Source organism: Anarhichas minor, unplaced genomic scaffold, assembly GCF_050575085.1.
Source record: "Anarhichas minor isolate MPS153535 unplaced genomic scaffold, ASM5057508v1 ptg000058l, whole genome shotgun sequence".
Lineage (NCBI taxonomy): Eukaryota > Metazoa > Chordata > Actinopteri > Perciformes > Anarhichadidae > Anarhichas > Anarhichas minor.
In genome coordinates this window covers 7,982,036-8,007,181 of record NW_027466504.1, presented here as the reverse complement: position 1 = coordinate 8,007,181, position 25,146 = coordinate 7,982,036, and the positions used below count along the sequence as shown (strand labels likewise).

Here is a 25,146-nt window from a genome sequence, read left to right as displayed (position 1 = left end):
TCTTTTCAAACTGTAGAGCGTTTGTTATTTAGTAGCATACTGTTAGCTTTGGTCATTACTCTGACCTAATTAGCGTCACCTTGGCTTCACTAATATTAGAAGTCCTGCTGCAAAAGGAAAAAATACAGATACTGTGAGGAAACTGGAGCTCGGATACATTCAGCACATTAATCATTTGGACATATTCAGCCAGGGGGACGTGGGCTGGGAGGAGGAGTCAGAAAGCATTTTTTGGCCGCCGATCACCGTTGCTCTTCTCCAGTAATAGTGCCGAAGCAGTATAATTACATGCGACAGCTGTTTTAACAGCTGCATTGATGTCTATTACAGCAATAGACGCAAGTGGCAATGCATAGCTTGTTTATTAGGTATCCTTCCTTCTGGGATTTTTATTTTTGTTTTATCTCTTTATCATCAAAAAAAGCAGAATCATATTTGCTGATGCTGACCATTGTACGTGTATTGATTGCACAATTCCCTGTTCACAGCGGCCCTTCATTATTCTTTGTGGAAGTGTTGTCTACTTTGCAGAAAGTAGTTTTGAGTTAGAGTCCAGTTGTGAAAGGACTGTTTGTCAGCTGCAGTGCAGCAGGCGTCGTTGGCACAGGTAATACACAGCAGGCTGTATTCCTAAGGTTATACCTTCTAACCTTGGTTCCGCATGCTTCCATAGTATGTGCAGTAACCTCTTTACCACAGAAGTAAATACAGATGCATGACAGCTGTTTGTCTTTGCTCACAGGCAAATGAGGGTGTCGGGTCTATTCTGTGTAAAATCACTGATGAGAGCCGAGAGATGGATATGATGGCTGCATGAGTTAAAGGGCAGGCTTAATCCTCTTTGATACGCCATATGGCAGCATGAAATATGTATAGTGAAACTGGATTGAGCCTTTGGATAAAATGTCAGCCGTTTAACTGGAAGGCAGCACCTTATTTTGCAAATTTTCACACCCTCTAAAGAGGTGAATGGGATTAGGTATTAGCTGTAGTCTTTGCTGGCTCTTAGATTTCAAACAATAAGTAATGTTTTGATTTATTCAATTAGATTTTTAGCCAAATGTGATTCTGACGTGTGAAACCTTCCAGGGGTCAATGCAGCTGATAGGCAGCATCTTTTTCATTGCATTTTAATCCTTGCCCAATCCAGCCTATTCATCAGAGCTTTTTTTTTAAAGATGAATCATTTTCAGCGATTTTAGAAAATGCTGACATCAGCAAGCTATAACTACTGTACCCTGACATACTTTTACTTTTTTTTTTTTTTTAACATTTCCAAATAATGGCTGAAATGATAATCACACTTATTTTGCTCAGTATTCAGCAAAATTGTCAAAATATTCTTTATTCGTCTCTGGCAACTAAGTAACTGTTCTGCAATTTAAAATTGACTTCATTCGCATTAACCGTGTATACACTTTACAACCTTTGCTACAGGCAAAGGAGTGTTCCTACCAGTATAGGACAACCTTGTCACCTCACAGGTGTCGCCTGTATCTGTTAAACTGGTTACCACAGACTCATTGTGAAGTCATTGTGAAGATTGCCTGCAACAGGCCTGAAGTTGAAGAGGACGCATAGCTGATCTTGTCAAGGTGTCTTACTTTTGGCTCTGAGTTTGCCTGTAAACATGTCACGTCTGGCCTGATCTCGTCTCGCAAGGCCACCGCAAACACGGGCCCGCTGACCTCATCAGTTTTGCGGTCGACGGCGAACAAAAGAACTGTCTAGCACTGCGAAAACGGCAACAAAGGACGACAGCCACGTACCGAGTTCCTGAAAATGATTGTGAGGTCACTGACTGAGGTAGTGAATGCAGCACGTGGTTGTATTTGCTATTAAAGAGGCTGAGAGTGTTGAGAAAGAAGCAAGAAGTCATCTGACAGTCACATGTATCTTTCGTTTTAAGACTTCGTCTGTTCATTTGGCGTCAGTAGAACTGGGAGACGATCTTTTTCACAGCGAGTGCTTGACTTGATGATGAAACATGGGGACAGGTTCTCCCTTTTATTGGGGAGGGAGGGGGGGGGGGGTGTCATTGAACACCAAGCTTCTTTTTTTTATTTTATTTTTGGCCTTTCCTCAAACAACCCTTTTCCTTCTGCCCTGTATTTCTCAATAGGAAACAGACACACTAGCACACCCTTCATTATCAGAGGAAAGTCTACCTCCCACACAACAAGAGCATACTGGTCAGACCTCTGAATCACACTCCACAGACATAGCTTTCTTTTTATTTTTCAAATGGGCGTATGAGGGAAAGCACAAGCTTAAATCACTAAACAGAAATAAAATCTGGCACTGAGCTCTAATGCACCATCCCTGTGTAGTATTACATAAAAATGTGCCGGTAATCCCGTCAACAGTCGATTGTGCCACACCTCTGGGGAGCCTCATGACCACAGAGTTCACAAAGACCATATTACAGAGTATTATGACGGATATGAGTGCAGCTATTACGTCCTCTCGCGTTCTCGGAAACAACCGGTTTATCTGCTCCGCAATCCAATTTTTCTTTTCGCAACACGTCCCTCTGGCTGGTTTCCTACCCGACCAATGACACCTGTCCTGTCCTGCCTTCCCATTGTACCAAATCGCTCCGTCGCAGCTCGTGCGTCTGCACCAGCTGGGCCAACAAAGCTATAATCCATCCTGGCAATGACTGGGCAAAAACTACATGTTGAATGAGGGATATGAAAAGGCTGAAGGGATGTTGTGTGGTTGCATCTTAATTACCAGAGCCAGATGGAATGGATTCTGTTTATCATTACGTTCAGGTTTTTGTACAATTTTGTCATCTTTTTACAGTTAAGTGCCAAAGTGAACCAGACTGTAGGTCTATTTCAGCTGTGTTTCTGACCCCGATTAGCCGCGCCTCGGGTGTGTGACGCAACTATGTCATGGCAGGTGTATTGCTCAGGACCCGAGAAAGCTCATTGTTGGGTGGGACATTGTTTGTACGAGTAGTTCTCCAGAAAGCTGCAAACGCCACAGGCCAAGCATGCAGCCCATTCTGAACAGGCATGTTTTCACGTGCACTGCACAATAATATCTAAATGGGGAAAAAGGTTTAAAAAAAGAAAAAAAGTACTCGTCATGGATTTAGATCTGTGTGTAGTTTGCGTGTTCTTCCTGTGTGGGTTTTCTCAGGTGCTCAGGTTTCCTCCAACAATCCAAAGATAAGCAGCGTTTAGCCACAGCTTGGCTAAAATACGGCCGTTGGAACACAGTGAGCATACAGGTGGAGAGTAGAGTAGAGGCTTATTTAGTGCATGTAAACATTTCCAACAAGAAAAAATGTAAGATGAGTAAGGCTTTTTGCTGCAGGCCACCTTTCAAGCCTACACGGGTTTAGTGTTTGATGCTCACATCATTTAAGCCTACATAACATTGTCTACATAATGTCTACATAACATTATAAGAACTCTGTTTAGCTTAATCACATAACTTCTGGCCAGGCTTTGAGCTGGCATCTCAATACAACATATATTGTATTGTGATGTGGTTAATGAGTGCACACCATCTATTGTTTTGCATTGTAAGAATTAGTGCCTGATGGGAAATGTTCATTGTTACAAGTTTAGAAGATTAAAGGATATATTTGTAATGTCTGTCTCAATTCCGACCTCTGACATTCAGCAATGTGTTTGGCAGAAAAACTGACCTCTTTGGCACATTGCCGTCATATGAAGGTTTCTTTCTTATCCAAAGGTCTGGTCGACTTCAGTCTCAGTCAGTCTGTTCTTATGGTGACCATTAGGTTGTGAATCACACATAAACATAACTGTCACAGAATTGCCGAATTAATCGTTTCCTCTTGTTCTTTGTGCACCCCGGTCACGGCCTCTTCCTCCTCCGTCACTGTGAGCCAGAGAAGATTTCATTCAGGGAATTAAAGCCCAACCAGCATATGGCCATCTGGCAAACACAACCAGATATTTGAGGGCTAAAATTCCCTTTGAGCTTGCATGCAAGCCTGAGTGCAGACTAAGCTCCTATGGCACTTCCTACTGTGTGGACCTGTTAAAACCAATCTATGCAGTCTTTTGGATTTGTCTTCATCGCTCTCAATGGAGATTGGCTCCTGAATTACTCTCCAAATATCTCCATTTCTTTGTCTAACAACTGTGAATTTAATAACCAAAACTCTAAAGAGGATGATTTGTGCTTTCTCTGTTTGTTTACAATATGTCAGAAAGTCTAAGAATAAAATGTCAAATATAAAGAAAGGAAACTTGTGTGTATTGCCGCCGGAGCAAATCTCACTGGCCGCATGGGCCTCACCGGGAAATGGTTTGCCCCCGTTTTTCATGTCGGAGAATAAAATATTCGGAAGAGATAGCTTTTATACCAGCATACCCTTTATTTGGTCTAAATTATGCAACTGGACATGATCAAATAATAGTCTTATGAAAGAACAAAGTGCTATGGCTTTCCTCAGCAATGCCATGACTGGAGAGAAAAGGCTTCTTTTTGTTTTGTCAGCCCCCCTACATACAAGCCAATACCATACACAGCCTCCTTAAGAACTCCCTGCAGAGCATTATGTGAAAGCATGCTTTATGAAAAGAATGTGACCGCCTTCACCTCTCAAACAGAAAATAGGAGAACCAGCACATTGAATGCACTAAAAGCATGACTTGAAGTCTTTTTCTTTCTCGAGCTTGGAAGCCCCCCCCAGCACATACCAAACATAGACAGTGTCTTTTTCATTCAGCCCTGTTGTTACATCACTCATCCTCCACTTCCCCACTGCTTTGTGCTGCTGATAATTGCCGTGCAGTGATCCGAGGGCATGGAACTGGCAAAACATCAACGAGAACGCTGACCAGGGGGAAAGAATTACAAAAGTGTGTTTTAGTTTAGGCTGCATACCATTCAATTCAAAGGGTTTCATGGGGTCTCTCTCTGTGCCGTGCACATTCATTTTCATGTGAGCGCCGTATCCCTATTTAATTTTTTATGGCCCTATGAATGTTCCGATGTTAAAATCCCTGCTACTAATTCTTCAATCTTTCCAACTGAGACGAATGACAACGTATTTATCAATACTACCATTGTGTAAGCAGCCACATCTCAAGATGTGTCTGTCTGCTGTAGCTGCTGTCTCTTTGTAGGCTCTTGAACTTAAGGGTGTTTCCATCACATGTTATTTGAGATGCTGCTGTCACTGGAGTGCTCCAGAAATAGCGTAGAGATAGTAGCCCCATGTACTCTTACACGCCAGCATATCTTGGACTAATGGCTTTGGAGGATGTTGACGTAGACGGGATCTGTGTTGCTTGTTAACACCAGGCAGACAAGAAAAAACACTCCTGAGTGATGATTTATTGTTTTTTAACACGGTAAGCTAGACTTTTTGGAACAAAAAAGAATTTCTGTCATCTGAACATGGAAACATTGAATATTTATAGCTCTTAAAGATTTCCTTTTTAGAATATAAAAAGATCTGTGAACTGCCTCTTTTTATTTTGGCTTTTTAAAAGCAAGTAATCGACAGAGCGAAACCTCTGTGATCTCAACGTTGTCGCCTTCATCTTGAATGATATTCCCTCAGTCACGTCTTCTAAAGTCTGAGGCAGAGTGCCGTGGGAGTTGATTTCAGATCTGGGTTTTACATTTTATAAATACCCTTTTGAAGTCGGTGTTATATATATATATATATATACTGCGTCTGTTGTCACATAAGCAGTCTCCAGACAGACATATCATTTCCGCAAAGAGGCCAAACTCAAAGCGGCGACTTGCCGAAGCTCGGTGTCGGGCCAGAGGTTCTCTTTGAGACCCGACTCCAGAGAAACGTATGTGAGGCCCGTGCGTGGGTTAAAGAAAGCCTATCTCAGGAGAGGGTGAGGTCAGAGAGGGGCTAACAAAAAGGATTATTCACTGTGTGTGTGTGTGTGTGTGCGCGTGTGCGTGTGTGCGTGCGCCTGGGATCAGCTGCTCCCTGACTTCCACCCTGCTGTTCACCTTTAATCCACCTCCCACAATTGATTTAGTTTCCTTCTGATGTTCCAGCCTCGCTTCAATACAGGTGGGCCAAGTTATTCAGTCTGCACTGGAAGCGAGAGAGACAGACAGACAGACAGACAGACACATCAATAGTGTTAAACACTGGTGTGTACAATGTTCAGATGTAGTTGCACGTGTGTGTGTCATACATTTCATTTTAGCTTCTCTTGTCAGCGGATGAAAGAAAATAGATGAAGCAGCCGAGATAAGATAATGCACCATCATGCCGTATAACCCGCAATCGCAGGCCTCTTATCTAAAGGTAAATATTTGACCACGGCAGTTTGAGTGCACTGCCTGATACGTTGTTTTGTTTATCCGCGACAGATAAAAGTGAAAGGATTTCAGCGTAGCTCACAATCACCGATGCGCCGTCTTTCTGAACTCTGTGGCTCCTTCTAATAATGTGTCATTAGACGGAATACAAACCAATATTCATTGATGCTGCCTAACTAAAGTGACATGGCGCTTATATGGTAGAGGTTTTTAATGCTTTTTTTGTCCTCACACTAAACACAAATAGGATTCACTTTGAGCAGTATAATCTAAAAGAGGGGAAACGGCCTCGTAATCTAATGGCCTTGCTTCACTTTAGATGCCTAAAAGGTCAACAGTTAATGACGGTACAGCGAGCGTCTTGGACGCACTAATGGGCTTACGTGCAGCAGCACTACTTACACTGCGGTGAGTGATGCCATGTCGGCTAAACCTATTAGCCGTAGAGTGCTCTGGCACCTATTGGGCACCCTCCGTCAGAACAGCCAATAACGGTTCGGTTTTACGTGATACGACACTCGGTTGTTTTATGTGTCCATGTCAGTAATTGAAGATGTCATGTAGAAAAAGATTTGCACGTCTACTGTAATTAGCCTGTCGTAGGACATGCATTCTGATTCCTGCATTGCCTTAGAGCTGGATTGACCTCCACCTGATCTAAAATGATTAGTCCCCTCACGGTTTTGAAGGATAAAAGTGAGCTGAGTCCTGCATTAAAGGTGTTATCAGAAAAATATCAAAAGTAAAAGTAGTGGTTCTAGTGGTAGTGGTAGTGGTAAAACGTCCCCATGTGACTGATGTATCATTACTGATGTCTCAATGTGTAAACAGCATTTTACTGATCGAGGTGGAGCTAGTTTTAACAATTGTATATACGCAGAGTTAGGTAGTTTACTTCACTAGTTCCCAACCTAGGGGTCACAATATAATATCTGAGTGGTTCGGAGAGGAAAGATGCAAGAATTTTAATTACCTTTTTAGACTTTTCCCTAATCTTTCCTATTTTTGTTTGAAAAATATTAGAAAATGTTGCTCTTTGAGCCTCAAGCTATTTTCTTCAATTAATTTATTTGAGCAGGTTTGAGGGAAATGTCTCTTCACAATATAACAAGGAAGACTGCGTTTGTAGAGCAAGTCACGAGCCACAAAGGTTGGACACTACTGGTTTAATCTCTAACAGTATGTTGAAAAACCCTATTTTGTAAAGTTCTTGAAAATGGTATCTGTCAGATAAATGTAGTGGAGTTAAAGTATAAAGTAGCATTACATTAAAATATTCAATTCAGGTAAAATGACTGAAAACTGTACTTAAGTGCAGTGCTTGGGTTGATGTACTTATTTTCCACCTCTGATCCTCCGGAGTATCAAAACCAGCAAAAGAGTCAATAATAACCAGGATACCAGCGTGCATGTGATGATCAATAGACTCAGTCGATACCAATGATGACCCAATCAGAAGAGCTCGGCAGGCACAGATATGTTGGTTTAACCTGCGCACGCACCAAAACTGAAGGAGGGATCCCCCCCCCCATGGGCTCTTATCAACTGGGAAACAGACAAAGATAAGTGAATGCTTCACTTATCTTTGCTTTCCACCGCCTGGTCAATGAAATATTGAACTAGAGACTGCTGTATGGATTCTCCACCCACCCGGTCTTCTCTACAGATTGATAACACTGTTGTGTTTTGGTCCTGTTTGGCGTAGAGAGGCGTTGCTTTGATCCCACCCCAGGCTGTCTCTGGGAATGTGGGAATGACATGCCAAAATGGAGGATTAATGCATCTTTCAAGTGGCCTCTGCAAGCCCTTATTTTGATCTCGAGTGTGTGCCAGTGTCTGCTGACTGTACCATAAAATAACAGCCCCTCCCCCCCACCGTCCTGTAACGGCAAACGCACGGTGCATCCATACCGAGAAGGCTTTCTAAAACTATCTGAATTACGCCCGACTCAGTGTATGCTCCTTACAGCTATTTTAGCCCGGTGATAAGTGAGTCTGTGCGACACCTGGTCCGTCTCTGCAGGCACCGATCGGGTGGCTAAGTGAACTGGCACAGGGGCAGACTGGCACCGGGCCAGAACAGATGGCTACGGCGTTTCACTCGCACAGTAACACAGTGGCAGACAGGAGTGGAGCTAACACCTCTGTCTAATAATAAATAAATAAAATCCCTGGTTCCCTAGGTGACCCCTTCAGCGCCTGCAGCCTTTTTTAATTACATCTGAATGCCAGTCTACTGAGAGAGAGAGAGCGCTGGATAGAGATGTTGTTAAACCATCAGCAACGCTTTCTGCCTCCCTCCCTCCTGACAGAAAGCTGTGGCTGACTGGTGACTCATCCCCACCATAACATAAGGCAAGCTGGATCCATGCGCTACCTACAAGGTTTAGCATTTATTTCTGCCAGCCCCAAATAGATTTGCTTTTGTTATTCTAACGCAGACGAGGTTAATCGCGCAGCCGTGTGGATTTGGCAATTTGCGCTCGACTAATTCCAGTAAAATGTCGCACGGTTGTGTCGCCACAGATTTGGGCCGAAGGGAGATGAAAATGTGATACTGTCGTCATTAGGCGTATTCTGTCGGCTGCTTGGATAAACATCTCTTCAGGCTGATGAATGAAAGAAAGTGATGGGTTGACATTTATATTAGCTAACATATAGACTACCATCTCTTCCCAATGTCAAAGTTGGTGGAACTGGAATCTAAGTAGAACAAGGGACATGAAAATGCATTGTGACAAATCAATATTTGACACATTCACTTCACATTGTTCAGTTGTATTGAACCTTTAAGACTTAACATTTATTTATTGTTTATGCCCCACAATATCAACTACTAAACAGACCACCCCATTGTTGTCGTCTCTAACTCGGTGATCTCCGTTCTGCTTGAATGTGATGATTCTCCGTGAATCATACTTGCCTAGCAGCACGGAGTGCCCGTGGCTCAGGGAAAGTGGGTGACTGGATAGCTATTTGTTTGCTTTGTCTCTCTCTCTCTCTCTCTCTCTCTCTCTCTCTCTCTCTCCCTCCCGCTTGGCTCTGGCTCCGACTGATCACAGTGTAATGCAGCTGGACTTGTGGGAAAAGTGGGTCAGGAGGAAGTTTAGCAAACTTGGCTTGTGTGTTGTTGACTTGCTGTGGAGTGTCTCGCTGTAGAGCCAACCCTGAAGGTTTTCTGGAGGGGTGGGTCTAAAGGAAACGGGGATTTTGAAGGTTACAAATTGCTGTGGACCCATGAACGAGGCGTGGAATTGAGCTTGTGTCTGGCTCAGTTGTTGTTGTTTTTATCTGCCTCTGTGTTCTACAAGATAGGCTGGACCTGAGGGGTCACCAGGGGCCCTCTGATTAAATAATACAGGTTATTTTACTGTACTTCTTGACTTCCTCCTACTCCGCCCAGTGTGGATCTCAGCGTGCCAGTCACACAACTGTATTTCACTTCTTTAGAGGCATATGTGGGTATATGTTCCTTACTTGTGTTATTTAATAATGAACAGATGTCAGTGAGTCACATAGGCCTCTGTGTTCAACAAGACATTTTACTGCACCACGGCTCGTCAGAGCATCTGTGCCATGTCACCTTCCATGAAGAATTCGCCCCATAAAGCTGACAACGTGGATCCTGATTTAGTGGCACTTTGGTGAGCCACCCCTTCACAACGAGCCGTAGATTCTTTCCTTGATGACGATGGACACAAAGCGGAGTAGAGTAGGGTTTGATTACTAAGTTGTTCACTCACTTTCCTGAGTGAACAACTATCATAACCGCTGACTAAGGAAGAATAAAGGCACAAGTACGGCCATGCTTTTCATCCCCAGATGCTGCAGCGTGTCATGAATGTGTGCTCACATTGCGTTAGCCATGCCACTAATTTGTTTATTTTCCTCTCTCCCCCTCTCTTGTTCTTTCTCTTTCCCCACAGGCTCTGCAGCCTCACGCTGAAAAAGCTGGTCGTCCTCAAAGAACTGGATAAAGAGCTGAACTCCCTGTCTATAGCTGTCAAAATCCAGGTGGGTGGGTTAATCTCCCATGTGCAATGTGAGCAACGGGCTCACATTGCACAAAAACATTCGATAGCAGCGTGTCACGCTCTGGAGCCTGTTGGGTCTCTGTCTCTCGATTCTTTGCCGGGGCTGCGCTCTGTTGAAAGTAATCACAAAGCCTAGGCGATGATAAAACATGCTCCTAATCCCGACAATTGATTAAAAAAAAAAAAAACCTCCTTAGCTGCGCAGGAAGCTCCGGTGAGTCACATCCTCTCAGGTGCTTCTAAATGACAGCCTAGCATTACCACTCTAAGCAGGAGCATTAGCACCTTAAGGCGGATTGTGCATCTTACATTGATTGCTAATGCATTTTTTGTGACAATGGGTGTGCAGGCCTAACATGCCTGAACATTCAAAAGTACAGCGTCATCCTCCTTGATACAAATGCATAACTAGAGAGAGATGTACTGCAAAATCTATCTTAATTGATAGCAAAAACCAGCAGATGGCTTGGTAGGAGGCAGATAGCAGATGTTTCAATGTGTGAACATCTGCCGTGGTGCCTGTGTTCATGGCAAAAGTTAATTTTACAGTTTGCAGCTCGCTAAACAAGCATACATTTGGTTCGCTTGCTGCTGTAGAGTTACAACTTACTTCCTCTACACTGCAGAGCAGCGGGACGATAACTGTGGAGATGAGTTTAGTTGTGCTCCACTTTTTAAAGTCACGGAAGCAACACGTTCCCATTCAACGATCACCCACAATGAAGTGTGCCTGTATGGAAGACTGAGAAGGAAAAAGAGACAAAATATATATAATGAAGCACAGATTAAGTTATTTTTTATTTTTTTTAATAAGCAAAACTGCTGCTGTGAACTGATTTCCTTGATTATATTTCAATTTTTTATCATGGAACACTAGACCCTTAGTGTTGATGTAAAATAGTTAAGACACACTCATAGACTCATCCGGAGTGTCGGAGTGTTGGAGCCCTGCCTTTCTTCTGCAGACACATGCCTCACAGTTTGAAAACGCACACTCAGCAGAAAGCCTGGTTGCGGTTGTAAAGATGATGGTCCGCTGCTTCTGAAACCGTTGATTCTGAGAGAGAACTATGACCGGCGAGGGCAAGTGTACACAGACACACGTACGAACACTCTGCCCTGAGGTGGCCGTGTGGAAATAATTCTCAAAGGAAAAAGTCTTTCAATCTTTCTTGACTGCAGTCGACCAGAAAATCCACAGAGAAGAGAATTTGAGAATTAGACTCACCTAAAAGCGAGACGAGAGGACGGAGACAACTTTTTCTGTAACTTTTAGCTGAACGATTTAGTGCCATTGAAAGAAGAGAAAAAGCTTTTCTGCTACCCACACAGAGAGAGATAATCTAATATATAGCCTTAAAAGACCAGTGCTGTATTTTACAGATACTTGAACTGCCTTTTTTAGACTACCTTTTAAATCACATAGTTAAAAGAGCTCTATATAAAACTCAGAGAATATACATTGCCTCTCAACCGTTCTTAACATGGCGACGGCTGAGCTGGTGGCCTGCTGCTAACAGTGCAAACAGTGGTAACAGTGCTGACAGAGTGTTTACTTTCATCAGCTGTATGAGCGCAGTGCGGTGTTTTTGGCTAAGAGCCTTGAAACTTTACTGGTTGTGTACTTACTGCTCTCTGCCTGCATGCCGTAATTCACCATTTTTCTTTCCCTCTCTCAATATGCACCCCCCCCCCCCCCCTCATTTTGAAATCAATTTTAAAATGTTAAAGAGGCGTTTGTCAATTAAATTTAAATAGAAACAAATCATCTCCCCTCAACTGTCACCCTGAAGGAGAAAGCTACCAACCAAGTGTGGCTTTATCCGTTAGCTACGTTGTCTCCGGAGCGTGAAATCTCTCCGTTTCTGTTGAGCCGCCCGGAGGACAGCCGAGCAGAAGCCATGTTCACCGCGGCTCCGGAACTGGAGCATTAAAAGCAATTTCCAGCAGGTTTTGGTTCGGGAGAACAGAGACGCTGAGGGGATGAAGAGACAGTTGGAGGAGATGACAGGGGAATAAGAGGGTTTTGTTTTCAGACAGCGAACGACAAAGCCTGTTTAGTGCACGTCATCGCTTCTCTGTTCTGCATACAGTGGGCCGTCTCTTCTCTTTCTCTCTCTCTCTGGGTCTCATCAGGTTAAGTGGCCTGCGTACACACACACACACACACACACACACACACACACACACACCCCCTATAATGGCTAACCATTTGGACGGTCTCCCAAAACCACAGCAGCCGGGCTGATGAGGCTGCAGTTTAGTCTGCAGGAGGCTCCGTTGTTCCCTTGGAGATGGTCTTCTGTTTTCTCACCCCGGAGACCGCTGGGGTCACTTCAAGTAGCTGAGGCCTCCGCCGACAACCCGCTGCTACATTTTCTGCACATTTGGTTGCGATGTGGTCGGCTACTGCGCGTGCACACGTGATTATGCAGTTTGTGTCCCGTCTTTTCTGTGTGCGGCCGCCTAAAGGTTGTAGCCAGACATTGATATCAGCTGGATTATGATAGGAAACGCGAGCAATCCTCATTTCAGCACAAGCCGCTGTCCAAGGCACTTCCATTTGCAGTCCACTCTCTGTGTGTGTGTGTGTGTGTGTGTGTGTGTGTGTGTGTGTGTGTGTGTGTGTGTGTGTGTGTGTGTGTGTGTGTGTGTGTGTGTGTGTGTGTGTGTGTGTGTGTGTGTGTGTGTGTGTGTGTGTGTGTGTGTGTGTGTGTGTGTGTGTGTGTGTGTGTTGGGTGAAAGCAGAGGCCTCAAAACGCCTTTAAAAACCTCTTCATTACGGCCGCACATTGAGCTCTTGTCCCGACCCTAAATCACTTCCTGCCTTTGCTGCAAACAGGAGAGACAATTTAGTGTCTTTTGAAATAACCTTGAGAAGAAGTGTAAAGTTGAACTTTTCCCACAGGCTCGGGGAGCGTAGAGTAGAAGGGCTGTAACACCCCCCCATCTGGCCCCAGAGAGACAGTGGAGAAGCTTGTAGCAGGAGAGAGAGAGAGGGGGGGGGGGGGGGGTGTGAGTGAAGGGGAGGGGGCCAGAGGACATTCAGTGCAAGCTTTCCTTGCCAAGGCTCTGTGTTGTTAATGCATGTCAGGCAGTTTGAGAGTGCTCGCCTTTTGTGCCTTGATTCATTGTACCAGCCACAGAGCATAAGAAAAGGGTGCATACAAGGCCTCTTTGTGGAGCTCAAGTTAGTGACAAGGTCAGACTGGGACAGAGATCTACCCCGTGTTTCTCTCTGTGTACAAAACAAAGGCCGCGGCTACTGTCAAGGTACTGTTCGCGAGTCCTTCTGTGGAACATATTGAGCCCTCAGGCTGGATGGAAAAATGCTTTTTACAAGTGAATGCTTTGCAAGTATGGGCAAAGCTAAATATTTTCCCTATAGTCCTTCAAAGCTTCGCTTTCATTGCATGCATTAAAAACTATTGACATTGAAATACATGTTCTTCTTTTAAGATATTCACTTCATTTAATTTTACGAGGTACGCTGAAACAGTGTTATGTGTTTGCCCAGATGCACGCACGCACGCACGCACGCACACACACACACACACACACACACACACACACACACACACACACACACACATATATATATCACCCCTGTGCTCCAAAACCTCCACTGGCCTCCGATTGAACAACGCATCCATTTCAAACTTCTCCTCATTGCCTACAAAGGTTGCACACTTGTTAATAACAAGTTTGTAGACTAAGACTGCAACAGCCAGAACATGCAAACAGTGAACAAGAATGGCCGGGGCTAATGATCAAACCCAGCAGCCTCTTCCTCTCTGAGACAACAGTGCTAATGGGCCACTGAGCCTCCCGAAACATATTCAGCTCACTCGCAATATTCGGAGGATGTTTGCCGAAGATCAAATTGGAAGTTAGATAATGCCTTTAACGCGCCTTAGTTGGCAAAGAGCTTTCGGTTTCAGTGGAGAAGAAAATGTGTGTGCGTGTGTGTGTGTGTGTGTGTGTGTGTGTGTGTGTGTGTGTGTGTGGTGTCAGTTCTGTGCGAGAAATCACGCTCTATGCAATTCATCCATTCAGCTGTTAACGCTGCTTGGGTGATCGCTGGAAGTGTGCGTATGAACTGCACTGTAAAAGCTCTGCTTTATTGTGCTTGTTTGAAACGTACATAATGCAATGTGTACAACTCATTTCAAATCGCTCATGCATGTGTTGTACCTAAAGAGGCACCACTGCTACATCTAACCCCCTCTGGTATCTTGTGATGATTCCTCAGCACACACCCGGCCATTTAATTTGGTGTCTTGGTTTCTGCTACATGATTTAGCAGCTCTGATGACATCAGGATCCGGTGTCGTAGCCGCTGCATCCGACTATTCAAGAGTTCGTAGGCTATTAAGCCAGATGAAGGATATATTTACTGCTCCACGCTGCTCACCAAGTCTTACTTAATTCTACTAGCAGGTTCAGCAGACACCTGAACTAAGCTATGGCGACTTATGAAATCTGCACAGCAGTTGATGAGTTGCCAAATATATTACACAGCAGATGCCTCTCTTCAGCGCAGACATTAGATCGGGAACTTGAGATTTCACAAGCTGTTCTTGTTCTCACGTTTACACGCTGACTCCCGGTTTCAAGATTAGAAGAGGGAAAAAAAAACTTGCTTGAAGAGAATTAAACTGTAACTTGACGAGGAACATGATCGACTTTAATCTGAGGCTTGTAAGAGAAACTCGCCAAAGGCTGAGACGGGTTCTCTGAGGACACGCTGGGTGTCTGTGTCCTTGCATTTGGAAGAGACTTCCACAGCCTGTGGCATCTAAATCCCTGTGCTGTTTGGCCACAAGAAGTTTGTGCCAGCTCCCAGAATTATCCTCGGCGACGAGTCGCTCTCAACCAAAATAGCAAGCTTTGGGTAATATAGTTAAATTTGGTTACAGTCCTTGTTTCACCTGGACCAAACCTCCCTCTCAAGGCATGATTAAGAGTCCTCGCCAGTTGTTCCTAAGATGCTGAAAGTCGCAGTAGCTTATACCCTTTTCCCCACCGTGTATATGCAAGGGTTTATAAACACGGAAAAACCTGCTAAATTGGGAGACGGACTCCTTTCCCATTGCAAGGATGCCTGTGATTTGTGGTTAGGAACTTCTTTTTTTATATCTGTTATTGAGTGGAAAGTCAAACAAAGACAGTTTTGATGAGTCTTATGTTTCTGTCGAGTTTGAATGAAGTGTGTTTTACAACAATCTGCAAGATTAAAATGACTGGAGTCTGGTGGCTTTAAGGAGAACAAATTAATTGTAGGCTTGTGATTAGGTTGCTGATTTTTGAATCCTTGTGTCAGTTAGGAAAACCTCATGGTATGTCTCTTAGCAGGCCACATGACCCATATTTCAATTTTTTCTAGTAGCACTGTTCTCTACAAAGCAGTGAAGGAGGAGAGGACTATTTGTACCGGACTGCCTCAAGGTGTGAATCTGCACAAATGTGTGAATGTGAAGCAGGCTGGTCCTAAAATAAGGCTTGCACACTCGGGCCACTGTTGTCTGATAGAAATTGGCTCAAGAAACAACATAAGATGAGGGATTTGTGGGATGTATAGTGTTCTATATGTTGCATTTGTAGATGTGCTTCCAATCAAACTTGGCTTTTCTTTGTCATCCAGGGTTCGAAGCGTCTTCTGAGATCAAATGAGTACGTCCTCCCACCCAGTGGACTGATGGAGACAGACTTGGAGCTCACATTCTCACTACAGGCAAGCACTCTGACATTATACTGTGAATTCTCACACTGACATGGCAGTTACTTGGCGGGGAGGATTGTGTTGAAGCCTGTATTCACACTTGTGTGTGCCCCTTCTAAACCCAGAGCAAAAGTGTTGAGTTCAAAGTATCCACGTGTATCTAAATATGTGTGCTTACAGTATTTTGTATAAATTAAATGCTGTTTCATGTTATTTTGTAGTCAGAAGAGGTCTTCACTCACAGAAAGTGCAGCCTTACTCCGTACAGAAATACATTTTTATTAAAGTCACTGAAGCAGAATTATTTTATGATAGAATGTTTCACATTTTAAATAATAGACACTGCATACATGCTGACTATTTGCGGACTTGATTAGACGGACAACTATAAAGGTGAACTAAACCAGGACAAAGTTATGGATTTACCCATAAAGTACGGTGGCCCAGAGAGCTCAATGCTCTGCAAATTACAAAAACACATGCAAATACACTCAACACAAGCAAATTAAGAAACATCTTCACCAATTTGAAATTCGATGCGCAGCATTTAGATAACCTCAAATAAAAAAAACAAGAATTTGACGTCATATGCAGCATTTCACCGTGTGAAACTTGATCTTACAAGCTATTATTGTTTGAATATTAGAGACCAAGAAGGCAATGGTGAAAAGTCAATGTGAAGATCAAGTTCTGGCAGCCAGAGACGATATGACTCCAGAAGAGAACAGAGAGAAATATAGTTCTGAAGTGATGAATGTTCGCCAACAGTTCAACCGCAGTCCAGCAGACAGGTTTTTTTAATAGTTCAGTCAGTAGGACTGCATAATCTAACACCCATTTTTGTTTCCATCTAAAGGCTGATGAATCTATTATATGGTTTGCCTCATCTGACTTTATATTTGTTATTTTCAGTACCCCCATTTTCTGAAGAGGGATTCCAACCGACTCCAGATCATGCTGCAGAGGAGGAAACGCTACAAAAACCGAACTATCCTGGGCTACAAAACGTTGGCTGTGGGAGTCATCAATATGTCTGAGGTACCGTATAGTGTTCAACTGGGGCATCACTTTCAATCACTTCCCGTTGTCAGCCCGGTAAATTTCTCTCGAGGAACATAATTTTGCTCTGAGCTTGTGATTGCCTTCTGCTGTTCTCCGACAGTGACGGCTGTCGGTGTCCGTGTACCACGTCTTGGTTTGCCAGAGAGAGGGCCTCATGCGTTGCATATCATTTCAGATGACTCATGGTCATCACACGTACTGCTGTGTGAGATTATGGGCCATCTGGACCTGGCTTCATATACACTTTTCTAGAAGCAGTGCATTCAGCCATGCTATGCAGTGATAATGGAGCTGATAGAATGCCACCTATGGATGCTTGCTTGATGTAGATATTTACGACTAAGCTTTTATTTGTCCTGATCCGGGTCATTTCATGTTGAGTACTGCCAGTACATCCCTCAGCTGGACATGCAGTGGGGACTTTGCAGTTATGTCAGACTGAATGTTTAACCACCGGGCCATCAAGATGGCGCTTTTTGCTTTGGCCTGTTGTCGGTGTGGATATTGCACATTGAAACGGCTGGCTGGTCTTAATTGTGCCACTCTGTGGGTCATTCACTTGCAACACTGTGCAGAACAAATGTCTTCCGGTGTTTTAACGCAGGGGGGGGGGTTGATAGCAGGCTTACGAACATGGATTGCAGTAAACAAAAGATTAGAAATTGCTCTTTATATAGCAGATACAGATCAGTTTAAAATCGATCAGTTAATTGTCGTCCGATAGTGGGAATTTTATAAATGATGTATTATTCCGACAATGAAATTATAGCCATCCAACCACCACGTAACGTTGTATTTGAGAGAAATCGGGATCAAGGCGGAGATAATGAAAGTCACGCTTATTTGGAATGCACCTGTTCATGCTCAGCCCATGTGACTCTCCACCAGTAGCCCCAGGACAGGAGTTGACTGACATATGAAAACAAGGCTGATGCTTTATTATTACATTTTGAAATAACACTCAACCGCTGTGCTGCTTTTGGTGCTTGCTGCAGTGAAACGACCCACAGACTTCTATGAATGGAGCTAGATTGGCCATTACTGGATCCTGTTGGGTAATTATGTTGTCATCCGCTGTAGTGTAAACTCTCCCGTGCCCTCATTCTGAATCTGTCGGGGCATTACGTGGGAGGAAGTCACTTATTGGACTTTGCATGCAGCGTTTGAGTGCTCCACTGCCAGTGATTGAGCAAAATGATTCTACTCCCTGTGCAGCTATTCATCAAGTGAAATACTGAAAGCGCCCTTTCGCTTAGAATGAAAGCTCATCCTGACTGGATGATATGAGCGAATTGTCTCTTTACTTAGAGATAGCATAGCTATCATTTGCTAAATCTGCGCCAAGAAAAAAGCAGTGTAACAGAAGCAATGTCACTCTTTGTTCTGTCGTTATTGGCTCAGTAAAGCGAGAGAATGTTCTTCCATCCTGCCTGTCGGTAGAACAAATGTTATTTGTTCCATCTGCTTCGACATGGCTCGACAGAGTGATTGATAGACACGGGAATTGCACAAGACAATGAAGGCATCTCAGCTAGAGAGGACTTTGTATTTTTTCAAGAAACGATATTATTAGGAGCATTGCAGGGGAGGAATGAAATAACAGTGTTTTGGGTACAATTGGTTTAGAACCCGTTTTTGAATGGATTCTCAAAATCAATGTTCAGACTCGATATTAATCTTCCCGTGTCCAGGTGATGCAACACCCGACAGACGGAGGACAGATTCTGGGTCTCCATAGCAACGTGAAGGATGCGCCAGTGCGTGTGGCGGAGATCAGCGTGTACTCTCTCTCCAGCCAGCCCATCGACCACGAGGACGGGAGCGGTCAGGCCGGCCACAAGACCAAAACCTCAGGTGAGCACAGGCGTCCCCCCTAACGTGGGTCTGTCGGACAGGCCTGTACCAACGCTGCCCGGGCCAATCCCGTTTGTGATTTCAGCCGTCACTCTGGAGCCAGCCCTTCCTTTCCAGGCCCCTCTCTTCCCTCCTTCCACATGGCTCCTATTTCCCAACTGAGGACAGAATAAACTCCATTAATCCCAACCCCGACCGATGGCCAAGGATATGTTATTCTCCTCAGCTGAGCTATGGTTGTAATGTTGATTTTTGAGAGTTGAAAAAGATCGAGGGCTATTACCTTACGCTGTTCTAATTCTTGACGGGGAGAAATGTCGGGCCCCGCTCGGACTCCACGCCTTCATCCCGCCATGCTGATCCCCGCTGTTCTGGATGTTATTAAGGAGGCCGTTCAAACATAACAGATGAGATCATGCACCGAGTATTAATAAGAGTGTCACTCTGAGGCGAGGAGAGATGTTTATCTTTTTGCCTTTCTCCTCTGCAGTGATCCTTAATCACATCCATCCCATCTAAGAGCACAGAACAGGATGTTTCACAGGCGAAAGGAAGTCTGAATTGGCTATTAAGAACAAAAAGATCTTCCATCACCTGATCAGTCCTCAGCTGTCAAACACGCAGTAAAAACCACATCTTTAGGAATCTTGGCTGACATTTAACAATCGTAAAACTTTCAACCGCTGAAATGTCATGAAAACTTAATCGAAATGTGAGACACGGATCACAAAAAGAGCCCTACATTCTAATCTGTATTCAGCATGCACATTAAGCATTTGATTATGTCCACAGATATGTTTTTCCCCCATTACCGTAGCTCATTATTCATGCCAAGTAGTCCAAACTATTCTTTACTGATGAACTGTAAACAATAGGACAGGATATTAAGCAACTTCATCCACAAAAGATGGAAAATTGTCTTTGGGCTCAAACTGATATTTTTGAAAATTAAACTGAAATCATCATTTACAAAATCAGAGAATTAAACAGTTTTGTATGTTTCACTCATTGTGTCTTCCAGTGGCAGAATGAGAACACCATTTATTATTGAGTTGAGGAGGCTTGTTTTCACTCTGAGCAAATTGCAAACTAGTCGTTCTTTATTCCGAAAGACAGTCTCAGCACTAATAAGGCAGTGACCTTCGACCTTGACCCATTCCTCTCAGCCCACGTTTTTAAAGTATGTGGCCCGGGGGAGACCTGCAAATTTGAATCTTCACTTTGTGTATTGCTGGCTGATATAATGCTACACATGTGTCCCTGTGTTTTGATGTTTTTCTGTGTGTGTTCCCGTGCTTTGCCTACCTCCAGACCGCTCCCCAGACATGGATAACTATTCTGAGGAGGACGATGACAGCTACTCGTCGGAGCAGGAAGCCAGCGATGACGCAAATCATGGCCAGGTCAGTGCCAGAAAACGCTCCGGTGCAAACAGATCTGCAGCACCCAGCGAGATTAAATACATATAAGAAATCCAATGAGCACAATCTTATACAGCCAAGCAAAATTAAAGAGTCGACTTGCCCTATTGAACATGCTGATGCATGGTATACTAGTGATGTTGTATAAGAAAGAATAGCAGATTTTTGTCAGAAGCAGTTGTGCGTTCACAGTTTTTGGTTTGTATAATACAGATTTCTACATTTAGCTTATATGCATGCAGGTAGAAATGCAGGGGCACTGTTATGTTGAGGTTTCAGATATCTCATCCAGCCTCTGTGTATTTCAGGACCTTTATGATGAAGACGACGAGGTGAGGAAGCCCAAGAAAGCCCGCAGGAAAATGATCCGAACGACCTCCATGACCAGGGTTAGTTGCCTCCTTTCCCACCACACGGAGTTTCATGCTCGCCAATCATTGACTGTGAGAGTAACTCAAGACCTGCTTTTGCTGTCGTACAAGCGTTTTTTTTAAGGAAAGCACACACCGTGTTCCATTTGTCCGAGCCATTAGGACGATGCGGATGAGCACGTCAATGAACCCTGTGGGCTCACTGGACTGATCATAATGGTCTTTACATAGAGTGGCTGCGAATGAGTAATCCAGTGGACGGTTCCTGGGAGAACCGATGAGCCCGAGCCCAGCTGTCATGTGTATTTAATGATGACAGTTATTCCCTTTTCTGTTTTATTTTCCCTCCTAATTGCATGTTTGTTTTTTTCTGTTACAGCAACCTAACTTCAAGCAGAAGTTTGTGGCCTTGCTGAAGAGGTTCAAGGTAACGGATGAGGTGAGTGTGAAAACAATAATTGCTTTTGTTTTGATTGACACCCGAAGAAGATGTTCAATGTCAAAGCAAACGGCGTGGGGTACAGCGTCCTCTCTCAGGCCACCCTCCTGGAATCTCAGTCCGTCTGTTTATGAAGCTTTTAGCGAGTCGACTGTGAAACATATCAGTTAATATATTGGCCTAGGGGCCGGGGAAAACAATCTCGGTATTGACTGTCTAAACAGCATATTGCTGCGGCTAAAGTGCCCCTGACTGGAGAGGAATCGTCACCACAGCGGAGGTACAAGCATCATTATGGTGCTCGGCTGCGTTACCTCTGTGTTCCTGGATGTATGATTCATACCGTTCCATTAGCAGGATCCATTAACGACCCTTATTCTCCGCCACTTAATCTAGTGATCAATGGCGGTTTGTATGCACGCCCCGTTTAGGTTTGTGTTTCTCATCTCTCAAAGTCCTTTTCGAATAAATGTTTCTGCGGATCCTACATAATGGCTTGTAATCAGGTCATCAGCAGGAAGTCAACCATTTTATTTGCAACAACCCCCTAGATGTCCATTAGTACATAATCTGTGTTAGGCCATTATGATGTTAATAAATCTCCTTGAACTGTGAAATATATTGGAGTAATTGAGATTTCCATTGCCTTGTTGCTCATCTTTCTGACCCCAAAAACATAGATGACACTAGAAACAGATTAGGCTCTGTTTTAAACTACAGGTTTTCAGACCTTTAGGTTTATCTGTACCTTCTGTAGGCTTTCAAGAGCCTCTAGGCCAGGGGTCGGGAACCTTTTTGACTCAGAGAGCCATGAAAGCAAAATATTTGGAAATTTATTTCAGTGAGAGCCATATAATATATTTTAAGACTGAATTCAACTAAATGTGAGTATAATAAGCCTCTGAATTTATTGTTTTAAATAATGTTGTTGTAATACTCACAATTAATGCGACTTCTGCGACTTCTGCCGCTTTACATTCGACCGTTTCATCGATGCAATTTTGTCATTGCAAATTAAGCACACCGCAGAACCTGCTCTCTCCACAAAGGCAAATTCTTCAGTCCATTCGTCCTGAAATGTACGATACTCCTCATCCTTTTTTCTTTTCGCCATCTTCTTCGTCGAAGGGTTAGCTTTGAGCTAACGACCGAGAACACTGAGTCAAAAGGGGGCGTTTACCTGTTTACCCAGCAACGGCCAACGTCAGCTATTATCATCCAATAAAAATAATGGACAATTGCTCCTGCAGCCCTGAACAGGACATGAGCAGTGGAAAATCGATGGATGGATTAAAACAAGTGATAATATTTTATGTTTTATCTGAAAAGCCGAAATCTGCGAGCCAGATGCAATCATCAAAAGAGCCACACCTGGCTCGCGAGCCATAGGTTCCCGACCCCTGCTCTAGGCCATCGGAGTTGTGTGTTGCTGGATGCTTCTAGAAGCTCCAGGTGGCCCGCAGATCTTTCATCACCTCCCCTGTCTCTAATCCCTTCCATGTGGCCGGCCACAGTGCAGGGCCACAGCTCTATAAATACATAGCCGGGAGGAGGAGAGGGGGACAGACTGTGTTTATCTGCTCCCTGCCAGCTTCAGGAGTGGCATTAATCACCTGATTAGTCCACAAGCCTGCCTGTGTGCAGTTCCTATGATATACATCCCCACCATGCAGCTGGCAGATCAAGGCTCAGCACCTTAGCACTCCCTTAGCAATCACTTACCTTTTAATTGGCCTGCTTAGGACCAAGGCAGGGATGTATTTATAGCATAGATTTTCTAATTTTACAGCCTTCAGTGTCATTCTTCAAGCTCCATTAGCCCAGCTGTGAAAGTGATTAGCTAATGGACAGCACCAGCCACTCCCTCCATCCATGGCCGTGATAACAAATCCCTGATCACTGTGTACTGATGTGTTGATGGAGTGTCTGTCCCGTGCACCAGGTCCTGGACTCTGACCCAGTTGACCAGACCCAGGAAGTGGAGGAGGATCTGGACCTACTCTACGACAGCCTGGAGGTGTACAACCAGAGTGACAGTGGGCCAGAGATGGAGGACAACGAGAGCGTCCTGAGCACGCCCAAGCCTAAACTCAAGTATGTCTGTACTCAACCTCTTTCATCGAAGGCCATCTTCTCCGAAATAGTCTTAGTATTTATAGATGTTACATTATTTCTGATCACACCCTGTATGTTGTTATAATAAAAGCATTTTTTGTTAGTTTTGTCTAATTCCAATCTTTGTTTTTGTTTTCAGGCCGTTTTTTGAAGGGATGTCTCACTCCAGCTCCCAGACAGAAATTGGAAGCATACACAGCCAAAAAAGCCAGCAGAGAGAGCTGTCGTGTCCTGTAAGTTGATCGCCCGGCACTCTATTAAAAAAAAAAAAAAAACCCGTCGGATGCCTTTCTGCCCCATCGTTCACCCACAAAGGTCCGCCTCTCGGTTGCTGGAGAGGCTCTTTTTGTACACAGGGTTACGTAAAGGAATTGCCCCAGGACAGTGTTTAAATGTCTGGCAGTCCTCTGTGCTTCGTTGTGGTTCAGGGAGTCCCAAGGACCATGATGCAACAGGCAAGATATTCTGAGCATGAGTGCAATGCTGCTCCCACCCCTGCAGAGGACGGGGGGGGGGGGCTGTAGCCCGCAGCCCGTACCCCGCAGCCCGTACCCTATTCACCCCTACAGCCCTCTAGTATTTATAAGGACTAACACAGAACGACCTCTCCACCACCATCAACACACACTCACACACACATATGCTCAGAGAGAAGATTGGATGGAGCAATCCCTGAACTTCTACTCAGATTTATGGCCCATTGGAAACAACAAGGACAGACAGAGAGAGAGAGAGAGAGAGAGAGAGAGAGAGAGACATGTTGAGTGTAATGGTTAGAGAGGGAGTGCTGTTTATAAATATCAGGGAATCCATTTTAGCCTGTAATAAAAAAAGCCCGGCGCATTTCAGACTGCTATAGCCTTCTATTTCGCTCAATAAATGTCTCCAGTCGAACTTCATAAACCCGTCTTGCAGGCAAAATGGAAAGTATTTGATCTAATATTGAAATGAACTAGATGTTACGAGCTGCACTTAAACACTTTTTGTCAGGCGAACTTGAGCTCACAAGTGAGTCCGTAATTCTCTGGGGGCTTATGTATTAGCAGGCGCCTGGGTGAAACGTATAGAAGCTTTGAGAGATATTTATACTCCCCAGCTCTGCCACCGTCACCAAGCTTGACGGTGTGGAGCTGCCACTGTGAAATTGGCCAGTTACGCGTCCCAAGAGTGGTCAATCTTGACCCGAGCAGATGGAGCGCAGCACTTCCATAAGGAGCTGTGACAATTTGTCATTTATATTCACCAGAGAAGTGACCTCCGTGGTTAAAATGGTCGTGTGTGTGTGTTTGTGTTTGTTTACCCTGCAGAGTGGAGACTTTCTGACCGTGGACAGATGTAAATTGCAAGGGGCCCGGTACCAAGACGACAGCGTCACAGATACAGTCGTTGGGGTATGTGTTTGGAACATCAGCAGTTTCACTTCTTTTTTTTTTTCTTTGTTTTTAACTAAATCTCCCTCGAGCATCTCTTTCTCCGATTTCTTTCCACTTGAGTGCCCTTTCCTCCCATGAGTCTTAGTTGTTTTCCAGGAAAGAGGGAGGGAGTATGCAAGGGCAGGCAAACCAAACAGCACAGTCATCCATTATGGATCAGTGGAGCAGACAAGGCGGCCCCGTGCTGGATAAATCCTGACTGATGAGGATTGAAAGAGGGCTGTTGGTGTTTGTTGTAGTCTTTGTGCCGTCGGGTCAGCCTAACCTTGCTCGGCGACCATCGGCACCCTCTCTTGTCGCACCGCTCCAGTTCAAAGTGAATACCTAAAAACTGCAGGCACCTTGTCTCCCCTGCCACCTGCTAAGAGACCCCGACTTATATATATATATATTTTTTAATAATCTCA

At 44.2% G+C, this 25,146-nt stretch overlaps 1 protein-coding gene and 1 long non-coding RNA gene across 4 annotated transcripts in view; one reads left to right on the top strand and one right to left on the bottom strand.

Moving 5' to 3' along the window:
- The window catches only part of LOC142933019 (phosphofurin acidic cluster sorting protein 2), a 42,199-nt gene that overhangs the window by 6,913 nt on the left and 10,140 nt on the right, over window positions 1-25,146 (top strand). For all 3 annotated transcript variants that reach the window (XM_076077155.1, XM_076077154.1, XM_076077156.1), the window contains exons 2-11: window positions 10,215-10,302; window positions 15,967-16,056; window positions 16,957-17,082; window positions 18,798-18,960; window positions 20,272-20,363; window positions 20,690-20,770; window positions 21,132-21,191; window positions 23,134-23,285; window positions 23,446-23,539; window positions 24,614-24,697. In XM_076077155.1, the coding sequence (XP_075933270.1) occupies window positions 10,215-10,302; window positions 15,967-16,056; window positions 16,957-17,082; window positions 18,798-18,960; window positions 20,272-20,363; window positions 20,690-20,770; window positions 21,132-21,191; window positions 23,134-23,285; window positions 23,446-23,539; window positions 24,614-24,697 (1,030 nt within the window). The remainder of the gene's footprint in view (window positions 1-10,214; window positions 10,303-15,966; window positions 16,057-16,956; window positions 17,083-18,797; window positions 18,961-20,271; window positions 20,364-20,689; window positions 20,771-21,131; window positions 21,192-23,133; window positions 23,286-23,445; window positions 23,540-24,613; window positions 24,698-25,146) is intronic.
- Window positions 16,304-24,046, bottom strand: LOC142933023 (uncharacterized). Its single transcript, XR_012947548.1, has 2 exons — window positions 19,244-24,046; window positions 16,304-19,118 (listed from the first exon to the last, which is right to left on the bottom strand). It is a non-coding gene; the product is annotated as an uncharacterized LOC142933023 (long non-coding RNA).